The sequence below is a fragment of the Hippocampus comes genome, unplaced genomic scaffold (assembly GCF_001891065.2).
Source record: "Hippocampus comes isolate QL1 unplaced genomic scaffold, H_comes_QL1_v1.1 scaffold181, whole genome shotgun sequence".
NCBI lineage: Eukaryota > Metazoa > Chordata > Actinopteri > Syngnathiformes > Syngnathidae > Hippocampus > Hippocampus comes.
The window spans coordinates 71755-86087 of record NW_017805136.1 but is presented as its reverse complement, the minus strand read 5'-3'; the positions used below and the strand labels follow the sequence as shown (position 1 = coordinate 86087).

General features: G+C 42.8%; 1 protein-coding gene and 1 long non-coding RNA gene across 4 annotated transcripts in view; one reads left to right on the top strand and one right to left on the bottom strand.

The window, feature by feature from the left end:
* Positions 1-8476: 8476 nt before the first annotated feature.
* On the top strand, positions 8477-10363 carry LOC109514065 (uncharacterized). 2 transcript variants are annotated; one of them, XR_002167925.1, is made up of 3 exons: positions 8477-8604; positions 9314-9511; positions 10301-10363. It is a non-coding gene; the product is annotated as an uncharacterized LOC109514065 (long non-coding RNA). The 2 variants fall into 2 exon arrangements; XR_002167924.1 differs by having other exon boundaries at positions 10294-10358.
* The window catches only part of drd3 (dopamine receptor D3), a 14386-nt gene continuing 9359 nt past the window's right edge, over positions 9307-14333 (bottom strand). Inside the window, exons 5-8 of one of the 2 annotated variants that reach the window (XM_019866871.1) lie at positions 11424-11617; positions 10277-10342; positions 9762-10149; positions 9307-9503 (exon numbers count right to left, since the gene is read on the bottom strand). In XM_019866871.1, the coding sequence (XP_019722430.1) occupies positions 9307-9503; positions 9762-10149; positions 10277-10342; positions 11424-11617 (845 nt within the window). The remainder of the gene's footprint in view (positions 9504-9761; positions 10150-10276; positions 10343-11423; positions 11618-14333) is intronic. The other variant, XM_019866872.1, reaches the window with a different exon arrangement.

Here is a 14333-nt window from a genome sequence, read left to right as displayed (position 1 = left end):
AGCAGACCCAGAGCTGATAAGCAACGCCGCAGTGACACGCTTAAGTTTACTGACGCAGATCATGTGCTTGCAATATTCTCTTTGTTTTGCTTCATCAAGGTTAACTAAAGGTTGAGTTGTTGGTCAAAATTTGTTTTTCAGCAATCTCCAAAGCTATCTATCTATCGCTTGTGGCCTATTCCTTGTCCGATAATGTTGATCCATGTGCAATACCCAAGAGAATATCTTGATTTTTATGACTGTCATATAACCGGAGATGGGATGCCATTTGAAGCATAACCTCCTTGGAGGTTTATTCACTTTTATTATTTTTCTTCAACACACTATAAAGCATTGTAATGTTCCAAGTTAAAAAAAAAAAAATTTTTTTCTTTGTATCATTTGATTGTTCTTAAGAGAGTTTTTCCGACTTCATTTTCATTGAGAGGGTTCATTGTTGTGATAATTATAGCACCAACGTATTATCACTGTACTTATTATACGGTTCTATAATTATTATTGCTCCAAGCTAGCTAGTGTCACTTTTGACAGGCAATTAGTTGCACTGCTAATTCAAGCAGAGGGGGGTTGAACTTTGACAACCTACTCTTGCACTTGGATGGCCCTTGGTCAAGTGAAGACCTCTGCCAGGGCTAAGCTATGCTAATAGTTCAGTGGGGAGGCATGTATCATCTCTGACCTAGTTTAAAAAGTGCACAAAAAAATCGACGAGAGCCATTTCTGTGTGTGTACCATATTAGTCACATTATTATGCGTCCGTGATCTATCAATGATTCCATCCGCGATACATCAACTTACATCTGATATCTCAAAAGCATTTACTGGTGTGTTATGTTATGGAAGATACACCATGACAGTACATTACAATCTATCATATATCATCACGGTATCACGATACCATCCAATTCATTACTGGAGATATTAAAGTTACAATGTAATTTATGATGCCTACCAATATGATATCTAATAGTGTGATACCATCTATGATACAATGCATCTATGCTATGGCGAAACGTCATTACAAAATTGCATTAGAGATTGCAATACCGTACGTCAGTGGAGCTATGATATCACGATAACAACTTCGATCCATTACGTCACGGGTGTCAAACTCATTTTTGTCACGGGACACTTTGGAGTTACGTCTTCCCTTGGAGGGCCATGATGACAGTGAAACCACAAAAACGTTTAATCGTCTTATCACATTATTACCTGTACACAGACACGCACAAAAAAAGGATTACTAGTTTTGAAATCAGCCAACTATAATAGTTTGTTCAATTATTGTTCAAATGAGTGTAAACTGGGTAAAAAATATTAGTGCAAAATCTCAACGTTATTTAAGACACATGACAATTTGACATTTCACATAATTTGCTTTCACCGGCCACATAAAATGACCTGGCGGGCCGGATTTGGCTCCCGGGCCTTGAGTTTGACACCTGTGCATTACGTTAAATCATAGTATTATGATACCATCTACAATATTGCCAAAAAAAAACAAAAAGTCCTCTCATATTTTTTCTGATGTAGTGCTGTGCAATCATCTCCCTTCTCACGGTAGATTGACAGTTGTCACGGACCGTTGCCTTGGCAACACCAAGCCCAGCCAGCCCCATGATTTATTTAAAAACTCAGGCAGTAGCTGAGCATGAGAGCAGCTGCATTTTGTCTGGCGTTGTTTGAAAATAAATCAACCTTTTTTTTTGGGGGGGGGCGTTGTTTTTGTTCCACTCTTTTAGCGTTTCACTGCAATTAAATTTTTTAAAAATTTCAACACACCCAGTGCTGCTCGAAACAACTTATGAAAAAATAAAATAAAATAATAAACCCAAGGTTAATGAAAAGTCAGGAAAGTCCGCTATTTTTCCAGAGGGGCGACAACTGTTGTGACTGCCGATTGGGATGTTTCATGTCTGTGACTGCACTTCAGCCATGACGGGGATGATGAAGATGCAACCAGCTGGGGCGGGCACAGGTCACACGCTGCGGGGGGGGCAAAAAAAACAAAAAAACAGCTGGGCAACATGGGGACATTGCCCGTAGCTTGATGAAACTTCCCCAGTCACCCCCGCCATCTGTGAGTGACAAGCATGTGTACCCGCTGTTTACTGTATGTGCGCATGTTTTGCTCGAGTGTTTGGCTTCAGTCCTACTTTGTCAGCCGCTGAGTGCGCGATAGAGGAAGAAAAAAAAAACTTGAAATGGGCTACGCGTCATGATAATCAGGCCTAATTCGATTTTTTTTTTTCTTGTGATCAACGTTAGCAAAGGCCTAATAGTTGGATGGCTGAAAAAAAAAAGATCCCGAGCGAGTATTTTGTTGTTGTGGTGTGTTAAGGGAATTTGTTCAGAATTTTACATGAGATTTTTTCTCACAGCGCACCACCAATTTTTTTATTTTATTTTATTTTTTTAATGTGAAGACAAAGCGATTTTTCTGTTGTATGATCGGAAAGAGTGGCTACTCAGTTTCCTCCTGCTATCGTGTAGAAGGGCATTCGGTTATTCTGCTTATGCGTTGCTGGCATGGAAAAAATGAACCTTGTTATTATTTTTCTTTTAACGCGATGATTCCACCTTTATATGAAGTCAAACGAAATGGGTAAACTGGTGCAATATCCTGACTTGAATGTGTTGCGTCGGCAGACTATTTAGAACGTGATAATCGTCGCCATCTTTGTGAAACCAATCGGAGGCAGTCATTAATATGTTAGACGCCTTAGATCCTTATCGTCGGTAGACTGTGTGCATATTGATTGATTGGAAAGCTACAGATATACGGTGTGTGTGTGTGTGTGTGTGTGTGTATATATATAAAATATAGTGCTCTATTAAGATGGGAGCCACAGATAAATTGGGCGATGGAGGTAAACCCTGACGGCCTTAATAAAAACGCAGTCAGCTTTATTAACCCGATCGGCTTTTCTCATCGAGCCAGAGATAAAGCCACCATTTGCATTTGATGTCAAATTTGCTAAACGCGTGCAGATCAACAAACACAGTGACGACCAGAGTCGATTGTTAGCATGCGCCGGCGGATCGAGAAGGTCTCCGTTTGTCAAGTTTGGTTTTTAGCTCATCATGTTGTGCTCAGTGTCGGCCTGTGTCATGCGGAGGTTTTACTCTGTGATGTGATGGCTCGGTTTCGTGTTGAAGGGGGGGGCGGGGCGCGTGTCTTCAAAAAGTCTGAATGCAAATATCGCCATCACGCTTCTCCTTTTGTCACTTATTTTTTTTTGTCGTCGTCTCATGTGTGCTGCCATCACAGGCCAGCTGCCAACATGGCGCCAAGGTCTTGCTGTAATTGCTGTCTGGATTGACAGGCCGGGGCAGTGTGGGGGGAGGGGGGGTTGTCGGTGGCGAGCGAAAGAGGCTCTGTGGTTTGCATAGGTATAGGTAAGCGCACGGTGCGAAAAGATACGTGAGCGTGCATGCTAAGCATGAATAATTGCACTGGGTCGGCATAATTGAATGCGAAAGGGGCCTCGATTTAAGCCTTATCTGCTGCTAAATGCCTTTTCCAATCTGCGCTCCGCTCATCTTTTTAAATTTCATTGTGTGTAATTGTTGGCGTCTCTCATGGGGCTACGGCACAGTTAACGATGGCCTCCTGCACTTGTTGTGGACCTCAACGTTGCAGAAGCGGCAAAAGAACTGTGTACGGTGGATTGAAAAAGTCGACACACCCCCTGTACAAATACGACACCAAAATGAGGCGAATTTTTTTTTTCCCCCACCATTAACGCTTTCAGGGACAGCGGTTACTACAGTGGACAGCCTCTCGTGTTATCAGGATGGGTTGTCATGATTGGTGGATGAAAGGGTTAATGTGACCTGTAACCTTTTGAGAATCCCTCCGCCCCGCCCCGGCAAGATTTAGCGGCGATGTCCAGCCTCTTCTTCCGCGCTCATGATCTCGCGGCCTCATCACATAGGAGCGACATTGCGATGCAGATTCTCAGGGCAGCGCCGGCGTTTGCGCTTTAATCTGGCGCGGCGAAGAACATCTGAAGGAACACGGCGAACGGGAGCTCTCCGGAGTGTACTGCGTTCCTTTTCGCGCGCGCTCTCTGCATTCATTGTGTGCTCTTTTGTATGGGAAGTTTCCCATCCTTCCCCTTGCAGATCCCTTTATCTTTTCCTTGGACTCATTTCCCAAACGACCCCCGCCCCCCACCTCAACTCACATCTAAATTATAACCCCGGAGTATAATTATTCCCACTAATAGATAACCTCCGATCCATCCTGAGTGGCCGCTAATGAATGGAAGTCACGCAGCAGCCAGCTTCTCTTGAGGCCTCCAACACGTTCGCAGCTTCTGTGACGAGTGTCTTGCCGCAGTGGTGGGGGGGGTCGTCTATGTGAGTAGGTGCGTCGCTTGCGTGTGACAACTCGAGGAGATTTGCATCGCATCAGAAGGGAAAGCTCCCAAAGTGCGGTTGGGAAAATGGAGCCCAAAGCTGGAATGAATGAAATGTGACTCGGAGAATATTTGGCTTGATTTTCATTCATGACAATAGATTACATTTTTTTTTTGGTTGCATTGTATTTGATAAGGTGTTTTTTTTTTTAACAGGGTGGCACGGTGGACAACTGGTTCGCACGTCCGCCTCACAGTAGAGAGGTTGTGGGTTTGAATCCAGACCCGGGCTTCCTGTGTGGCACATTCCCCCCTGTCCGCACCACTCCTTCGCATGCCTCCGCCTTAAGTGGCGACTTAGTGCATCACGTAGCCTTCATGGCTTGAGGTAATTTCGTATAGACGTGGCGCAAGTCACTCAGAATTCGTGTCAGCCATGCTTGTATACTATTTAATGCCTTGATAGCAAATATGCAAATTAATGCGATGTAACACATTGTACAGGGTTAGGAGTGTGTCAAATTATTGGGACAGCTTGTGCGCGTGTTTGGCGAATGTGCCACGTGAACAACTACCACGTACACTTTGATCCGCGCTGTAAGTGCCGGTTACGTTGAAAGGTTTAGAAGTCGCCCCGGGGGAGGCAAACCGCGCATTAATTACATTTTAGCGGCGTTAACTTGTCACTGGGGGAAGCGTAGGACACACACGTGTAGGATTTTTATTGATTTAACTTGAAAGCCGTTTTACATTCCGTCTGCAGAACAACATCGAGATGAGCGTTGAACAATTGGCTAGCCTCGGGCGAGCTATTTTTAGTTTTTTGGGGGGTTTTTAAACGCTAAACTAGCAACAGAGTTATGTATGAAACTTTCCCCTCAGTTATAGTAGATTTGTACCCCCCAAAAAATATTACAACTGTTTTTGTCATTAGAATTGTTTGATTTTTTTCACTTTTTGTGCAGAATCGTGCAAAATTCAAGCGACAACCCGGGGGAGGCAAACCGCGCATTAATTACATTTTAACGGCGTTAACTTGTCACTGGGGGAAGCGTAGGAGACACACGTGTAGGATTTTTATTGATTCGACTTGAAAGCCGTTTTACATTCCGTCTGCAGAACGACATCGAGATGAGTGTTGAACAATTGGGTAGCCTCGGGCGAGCTATTTTTAGTTTTTTGGGGTTTTTTTTTTAAACGCTATACTAGCAACAGGGTTATGTATGAAACTTTCCCCTCAGTTATAGTAGATTTGTACCCCCAAAAAATATTAGAACTGTTTTTGTCATGAGAATTGTTTGAAAAAATCAAACAATTCTAATGACAACTTTTTTGTGCAAAATTCAAGCGACAGCAGCATCCACTGATTCCGAGAAGTATCGCCGGGAAGCCCTCCGAGTGTGACGCTTTGCAGCGCGACAGCCGTCAAACGCACCATGAAGCTGCCTGGACTTGAAAGCCGTTTTACATTCCGTCTGCAGAACGACATCGAGATGAGTGTTGAACAATTGGGTAGCCTCGGGCGAGCTATTTTTAGTTTTTTGGGGTTTTTTTTTTAAACGCTATACTAGCAACAGGAAAAATTCACGTGTTACTCTTTCCATAATCGCTATCGTGGACCTCCGGGAGCAAAAATCAACTCTGCACCCGCGCGCGCGCGCGCACACGTTGTGGTCTTGTGACGGCCAAAACTTTCCCCTCAGTTATAGTAGATTTGTACCCCCAAAAAATATTAGAACTGTTTTTGTCATGAGAATTGTTTGAAAAAATCAAACAATTCTAATGACAACTTTTTTGTGCAAAATTCAAGCGACAGCAGCATCCACTGATTCCGAGAAGTATCGCCGGGAAGCCCTCCGAGTGTGACGTTTTGCAGCCCGACAGCCGTCAAACACACCATGAAGCTGCCTGGCTTGTCAACTCTTCTAAACACACCTCATTTCACCTGCCCCATAAGGTACGTCTCCTTCTTTATCATGCGGCATCCCATTTTTAAAAAAATTCACGTGTTACTCTTTCCATAATCGCTATCATGGACCTCCGGGAGCAAATATCAACTATGCACCCGCGCGCGCGCACACACGTTGTGGTCTTGTGACGGCCGAAGCAGATTTGCCATGAAATTAGAGGAGCGCATACGCACTCCCAGACGAAAAAAACTCTTCTTTTTGATGACCCGGCTAACCTTTGACCTTCACTGCATTGCCGTGAGCACTGCAACGTTTGCTGAGAAGTGAACAGCAACATTATCGCTGTGAGTGAGAGTGAGAGAGGTCCTCGCAGCTATTTTAATATGGCGGAGATGAAAAGGGCAACTTGAGGGCGACTCCAGGCCTCGGCTCAATATGTTCCCCTTCATTTACACCAGGGAAGCTTTTCCCTATCAGTTGTTATAAAGTCCTCCGAGGGCCAAGCTAAATCTTCATTATTATGGATTACGAGCATTTGCCGATTGAATGGCCTCTGAGATGGAAATTGATTTGTTTCTTCGCCCCTATTCTCAGGGCAATTTATCTATCCATATTCATGAATATTCCTCCTCCTGGTTAGAATTGACATTAAATTTGTTGAAAATTTGGTTTGATTGCACCCCGGTCAATTGAAATTCAACCCTAGGAGCCAGTTTCACTTGGCAACATCGAACCTGGTCGGTGTGTGTCGATCATGACCGGAAAAATAACGTTTCAAAAACGCATACCTGGAAAGACTGTGTGGCATGTCTATCATGAGTAAACTCACACACAAAAAAAAAAAAATCGTACAAAGTCATAGTCGGTAAGACACAGGAAGTTGTGAACCCAAAAATTGGCCTTGGTAGTGACTCTTGGAATGTTTTAAAAATTCAGCATCTGAAGCCAAGTATTACTTGGCAACATGAAATTTGGTGGTCCATGTCTATCTATTATGATCAGAGCCAACAAAAAAGTCTCATGAGCCCATACCTGGAAAAATACAAAAAATTGGTTCTTGTTAATCCAAAAATTAGCTTAGTAGTACCTCTGGAATATTTTTTAAAAATTATCCCCAAAGCAAGTGTCATTTAACAACGTGAAATTAGGGGGACATATTGATTATGAGTAGCCCCACAAAAAAGTCCCAAGACCCCATACCTGGAAAGAAACAAAGTCTCACCTTTTGGTTTTAAGTGGCCGTTCTTGGGTAATTTCAGCCATTTCTAAGGGTTCTTCATAGAAACTACTTTTTTTTCTTCTCTAATTGAGCACTAGAAACCAGGTTTACAAAATTCAAAATACATTCTCTATCCTGTCCCATACTACACTTTTTTTTTTTACTTACATGCATGCTGAGAACAACAGCTAAGTTTGATGACACACCATCACCACAAAACTCTCATAATGCAAGTCTTGTCAATGAATAAAGTGACTGAAGAGGTGAATCAACACAGCTGCACTTCATCCTTATTCAAATTCGTGTGTGTGTGTTTGCTCGGGAGGAAAAAGGCAGCGCTCATCAGCATGGCGTGAGTTCATACTGTACGTCCAGATTACAGTTTTAAATTTGCACGGAGTTATTAAATATTGATTTCATGTGCTTTCCTAGTGGGGAACCGGAAAATAATGTGCTGGGTGAACATTGCCACTTTATGTGATAATGAAGTGAGTGGAGATTCAGCATTCACTGCAAAGTACTAAAACGGAATAATCATGCGTCATGAGTCATGTTTTTTTTTAGCTTTCTGAAAACGTCACCATTTAAATTATTCTAATCCTAATATTCCAGCTCCCCTTCTTTAACTACATTTACCTCACCCAAAAGCGAAAAATGCAAAGGCAAGAGCCTACGTTGAAGCCTTTTTTTCAAAATTGATTCCAATCATTCATTCCCCCAAAACACCCCTATAATGACAATATGAAAGCCCAAAATGGTAAAGTCATTTCATTTTGTGTTCTTTAATTAATTTTTTTGTGGGGTGAAATTGATTTTTCTCTTTTTGAACTTGGCGTTGAAAGTGAACGGTGCACCGCCCCTCACCAGCATCTAAAATGGTACAGTCTTTTCACCTTGGGGTGGGGTGTTAGCTAGAAGGCTAATAGCAAATGTTACTCCCCTTTTTCAGAGTCCAACATGGTACGGTCCTTTCACCTTGTGTCCTCTGTGAACCAGGAAGTAGGTTGTTAGCCAACAAACAATTGAAATATTCGACGCCATGATTATTTTTGGGAGAAATTTCATTTCTCCTTGAGTCAAAATGGAAGTGTCCACCTCAGGATTCCAAATGGTGCGATATTTTTCCCTTGTAGTTCTCTGTGAGACATGAAGTAGTCTGCTAGCTAACAAACTGATCAAATTACACAACCCCATTATACAGTACTGTATATATGTGTGTGTGTGGGTGTGTGTGGGGGGGGGGGGCACGCCCTTTTACCTTATATCCTTACTCAATTGTATCCATTTATGTGACATTTCAACCAAGGTGGAGAACTGTACCATCCTTTTTGTTGTCGTCCCCCCCACCATAGTCATTTCTACTCCTGTTGGTTCATCTGACATCATTGTTAGTGTGTGAATAAGATCACAGCATGTGTCTGGACTGTGGAATGATGTCTTTATTTACAGCACTCAATGGACCGCGTAGTTGTGTTTTGCAGATTGGCGCGTGGGTAGTGTCGCTGTTCCACACGGATGTTTGCCAACAAACCGAATATACGGCGCTTTGTACAAAAAAACAAAAAAAAACCCAAACAAACCTCCTCCACTTGTTATATTCCAACGATTTTGCACGTTTGCATGCACGGTAAGACTGGAATGTGTTTGTGTATGACACAAGTTAGTCCACAAAGTGCAAAAAAACAACACAACGCCGGCACAAAGACGTCCACAAAAACTTGGCCCGATCTGTGCCGCTGTATTTTTCCAGAAAGAAAATACCAAAACAATCTGACTGTTGTCCATGCTTTCTTCTGTTATCTTTATTCGTCTCTCAGCAGCTGAGGATCTTGATGAAGGCCCTGCGGAACTCCACGTTGAAGGTGGTGTATATGATGGGGTTGAGGGCGCTGTTGACGTAGCCTAGCCAGGTGAAGGCGCTATAGAGGCCCGGTGGGACCGCGCATGTCCTGCAGTGCGTGTTCAAGATGTGCGTGACAAAGAATGGCAGCCAGCAAATGAGGAACACCCCTGAAAAGGTCAGAGGAAAAAGGAAGTGTCATATTTTTCACACAGTAGTCAAAACAGGGCTGATTATTTTTGGACTATGATTATTAAATAAAAGTCGGAATTTTATGGGAATAAAGGGAGGGGGGAAGTGAGGGGGGTCGAGAGAGAGAAAATTCTGAGGAAAAATGTATGATCATAAAACTAAGTTCATATTTTTCTTGTGATCTAAAAGAAAAAAAAGTTGTCTACATTGTTGACAACATATTAACGTCTCCTCACCGAGCACGATGGCCAGCATCTGGGTGGCTTTCTTCTCGCGGGCGTGCATGCTTCTGAATCGGGGATTGTTGGTGTTGAGCGGCCTCAGCGTGGTGTGCGTTCGTCCGTTGGAAAGATCCTTCACCTCGCAGCTGGCGCCCACAGACGGCGCCGCCTGCCGGTTGTTTTCCGCTGCCTTCGCCACACTGTTCCCGGACCCCGGCGCCACCTCCTCGCGCTCCGCGTCTAATTCGGTGCGGCCGCAGGAGGCGTGGCTTATGCTGCAGTAGTTCTGCGAGTCCAGCCTGGGCAGCACTGAGTTCTCCACGGGTCCTGTTTTGGGCCGTTTGCGCCACAGACATCCTGACAGCAGGTCGGATTTGGACGGGCCTGATGGCTCCACGCACTGCTGCCAGGATCAAAACAACATCGTAAACGTGGAGAAGTCGCATGCGAGTTTTCAACGTTTACAAAGGGCAAAATTGTAACACTGTAAAGAAAATTACAGCGTAAATCCGACATTTAATAACGCTCACCACTTTGATCCTTATAGGTGACAGGTCGTGGTTGGTCTTGGCCGCGTCGTCCCGTAGACACGTCTCCTGTTGGATCAGAAAGGCAAGTTAATTCTTCAATCATCCGGATGATAATCTGTCACCGCCTCTCCCTCGTATTGATTATCTCATCGATGAGTCGACTACTCAGATAAAAATTGAGTTCACGTCATCAAACAACAAACATTATAGCTTTAAAAGGTGGGGCTTGAGCTGGTGAGTGACATACGCCTCAACCGATGATATTGAGTCTAGGAGTAAAATGAATCCATGTGGAGTTTTCAAAATAGCCGCTAATGAACGCAACCTCCACTGGAATGATGGCTGTAACTGGGACACATTGTCTAATTTGAATGTTGATTAAAAATAGAGAATGATGTTATATTTAAGCCATGGTAAATATGATTGACTTAGCATGCAAATGACTTTTTCCCCACTGAGACCAAATAACTGCTTTCCTGTTACAGTATAACAATATCATATTGCAGTACTGCATGTCGCTGTCCATCAGCGTGATTACACATTTAGTTTTGCGTCGCCGAAGGTCACATTGCGCTCGTGTGTGTGTGTGTGTGTGTGTGTGTGTGTCAACGCTCAGTACCACCGACATGACAATTACACCCCCGTGTCAACCTTAATAAAAATTCTTCTTTTTCATTATTTAGTCAATTTAACGTCTTTCGTTTCCATCCAGTAAAACCTCCAAATTAATACGAACAAGCGTAAAAGAAAATGACTTCATTGATCAACTTTTATTGGGGAGGAAAAAAAAAACAAACTACCAAAATTGATATAAATGTGCCATTGCTAAAAATCACGTGACCAAACCCATTAAACAGGTGAGCTGTGACGTTCACAATGCAAACCTGAGGGCACTTTCAGTCGACAACATGGGGCAGTTCAGAATTTTTTAAAAATTACCTAATGACCTAAATGTTTTAGTCTTTCATGCACCACAAAGGCGAGCCCATGTTGCGCTATTGCTACCTGTACCACACTTTGATAATTACTGAGCTCCGGAAAAATGGACTTCTGAGGTTCCATCACACCTCAAATGAAGCCATTTCCTAAAAAGGTTGCGCGTCATTTAAATCGAGCGCAGAAGGAAATATTACGAAACCGCTCTGACCACAGAGGGCGGCGTGGAGCCGGGCTGCACTTTGCCGCTGGCTTGGCTGAAGGTGATCCTCTTCCTCCTCATGCGAAGGAAGACATAGATGCGGATGTAGACCAGCAACGTGACCATGAAGGGCAGGTAGAAGGACACCACCGACGAGTACACCACAAAGTCGGGGTTGGAGATGGAGCACACCATGGGGTCGTCTGGAGAAACAAAACGCACTTTAGAGCTACTCAGAACTAGTTTGGGCAGACTCCATTTTTGCCGTTTTCAAAGGAAAGGGATTTAAAAGGTTTTAACGGACTAACCGACATGTCAAGTCGACCACTTAGTAACGACAATTAGAAGTTTAACTCTTTGGATGAGATCTCTGTGTATCATACAATGCAGACGCTTGTGAACAACCGTTTTCAAAGGAAAGGGATTTAAAAGGTTTTAACAGACTAACCGACATGTCAAGTCGACCACTAAGTAACGACAATTAGAAGTTTAACTTTTTGGATGAGATCTCTGTGTATCAATACAATGCAGACGCTTGTGAACATGGCCGATCTTTGAAAATATGATCATTCAAGCGCCTTGTGATTTTCATCACGTTATATCTACTGTAAAGAGTGTCACAAAAGAGTGAAAAAATGATGGAGATTAAATTTAGAAATAGAGGCGATGACGTAGACTACGTGCATACCCAAATCCACACACTACAAAATACTACTACTACTACTATAAAAGAGCATGCAAATAGTTTGTAAAGTTTGTCAAATGTAAAAGTGTTATGCCAGTCATTTTTTATCAATACATAGAGGCGATGACGTAGACTACGTGCATACCCAAATACACACACTACAAAATACTACTACTACTACAGTACTATAAAAGAGCATGCAAATAGTTTGTACAGTTTGTCAAATCTAAAAGTGTTATTCCAGTCATTTTTTTATCAATACGTTTTGCTATTAAAAACAATTTAATTGATGTTGGTCGTAAATTATAGAAGAAAAAAAACCTGTTCAGATTTTTGAGGCGTCACGAAAGCAAAAATGACTAAGCATTAAAGTCACTGTTGGCATAAAATGTATCTTTTCATAAAAAAGCTTATTTTCTGCATTTTTTTGGTCCGTTATAGAAGAAAAAAAACCTGTTCAGATTTTTGAGGTGTCATGAAAGCAAAAATGACGAAGCATTGAAGTCACTGTTGGCATAAAATGTATCTTTTCATAAGAAGCTTATTTTCTGCATTTTTTGGTCCAAAAGAGGTGAGTTGGGTGAAACCAACCCATATTCTACCGCTAATTACTAAAAAGTGAAATAAGGTAGAAACTAAATTTTCTTTGTGATGAAAGAAGAGAGTCGAGTCTTTAATTTGGTGATGATATATTCACCCAATATTCTGTGAGCCTTGAAAGATCAGTCAGAATGCGCGACCTTGGCTGGCACTTAAGAGTTCCGCTTTTTTTTTAAATTGTCTGACATTGAAAGAGTCGAGGCCAGTCAAGTGTTTTGTGATTAAGGACGATTTCAGTCAAAATCACATTCAAACACTTTCACTGCCACACAAATAGTCGGAAAAAAAACTTCAGCAACTATCCATGTGACGCAGTTATTGCAAAGCATTCTCTCCTCCTGTTACTTTCTTTAAATGTTATATTATGGTGTGTAGCGACCCTCCACTTGCGCTACATGAATTGGTGTTAAGGTTATAAAAGTTCCACATGTCGCTGATACCATGAAGAAATCAGAATTTGTGACTGGACGGGCGAGTCGGTGGGGGAGTTGATAACTGAAGAAACATATATGATGTCACCGATTAATCATTGTCAACCCTTTCTCAAATACTTTTTGCACTGAACTAAGAAAAAAAAAACAAAGCGGAATTAGCCCACTCTTGTTCTCAGTGGCTCAATTTAGCCTGGGCTTTGCTTCCTCGATCTTCCCTGCTTGATATTCCGGCCGCGTACTCGACTGTACCCTGCGGCTCCCAGCTTATTACTGTGGGCGTGATTGCCTTTGACATCATGCTAGCAACGTACGGATCGCACGTTCTCATTCGCCAGCTCTCCGGTTAAATAAGTGTGCCACGTACTTTATGTGCCAAAATCATTGGACATGATTGTCTCCGCCATGGATCAATAAGGCACAAGGAGGAAGAGGAGGAGGAGGATGGCCGCAATGTTAAAACGACAACTACCTGAGCTCTGTCGAACGCCATCAAAGAGTAATAACAAGTTACATGTGAGCCCTTGGCGATATGACTGCACATATACGTGCGGAATACGTGAAAGCATATCCAGTGAGAAGTGCAAAATGGCCAAAATGTTCCTAAAGGAGGCAGTTTACGCTTTTATTATGAATAGATTCAAATAGTCACATTTGGAGAATAAATTGTGATGGTTGTTGGTCATTGCGTTTACTTTCGTGTGAGAATTTTTTTCATTGACTGGTTAAAAATGATTTATTGCACAACGTTGCAACTTTTTCCCGTCTGATATCTGGCTACAAAGGCTGACGGATGAGATAATTGGAAGCGTTTGTTTGGGGATGACGATAAATGATCATGATGGCGGAGGACGCCGCACCCGGCGTGAACCACCGCCATGTTCCCGCCCATTGTTTGGCACTGATTGAGGAATGGAGCGAAATGCAGTACGTCCACGTATCTTTGCATCGTGTGCACTGGTCAGCGATCTCCATCGCGTTGTGCGGCTACGCGCGTGTGTTGTTATCGCGACGCTGCTCGGGGGAAGTTCACTGACAAATGAGGATGCGGTTTCGTCTGCCAGCCTGTTTGGCTTTGGACAAAAGAGATAAAGGCAATAATCAAATGGGTTACTGAAGACCGCAATGCTAAACAATCTATCAGAAGCAACCTTGTAATCATTACATTGTAGAGCTTGCCCCCCCCCCCCAAAAAAAAATATA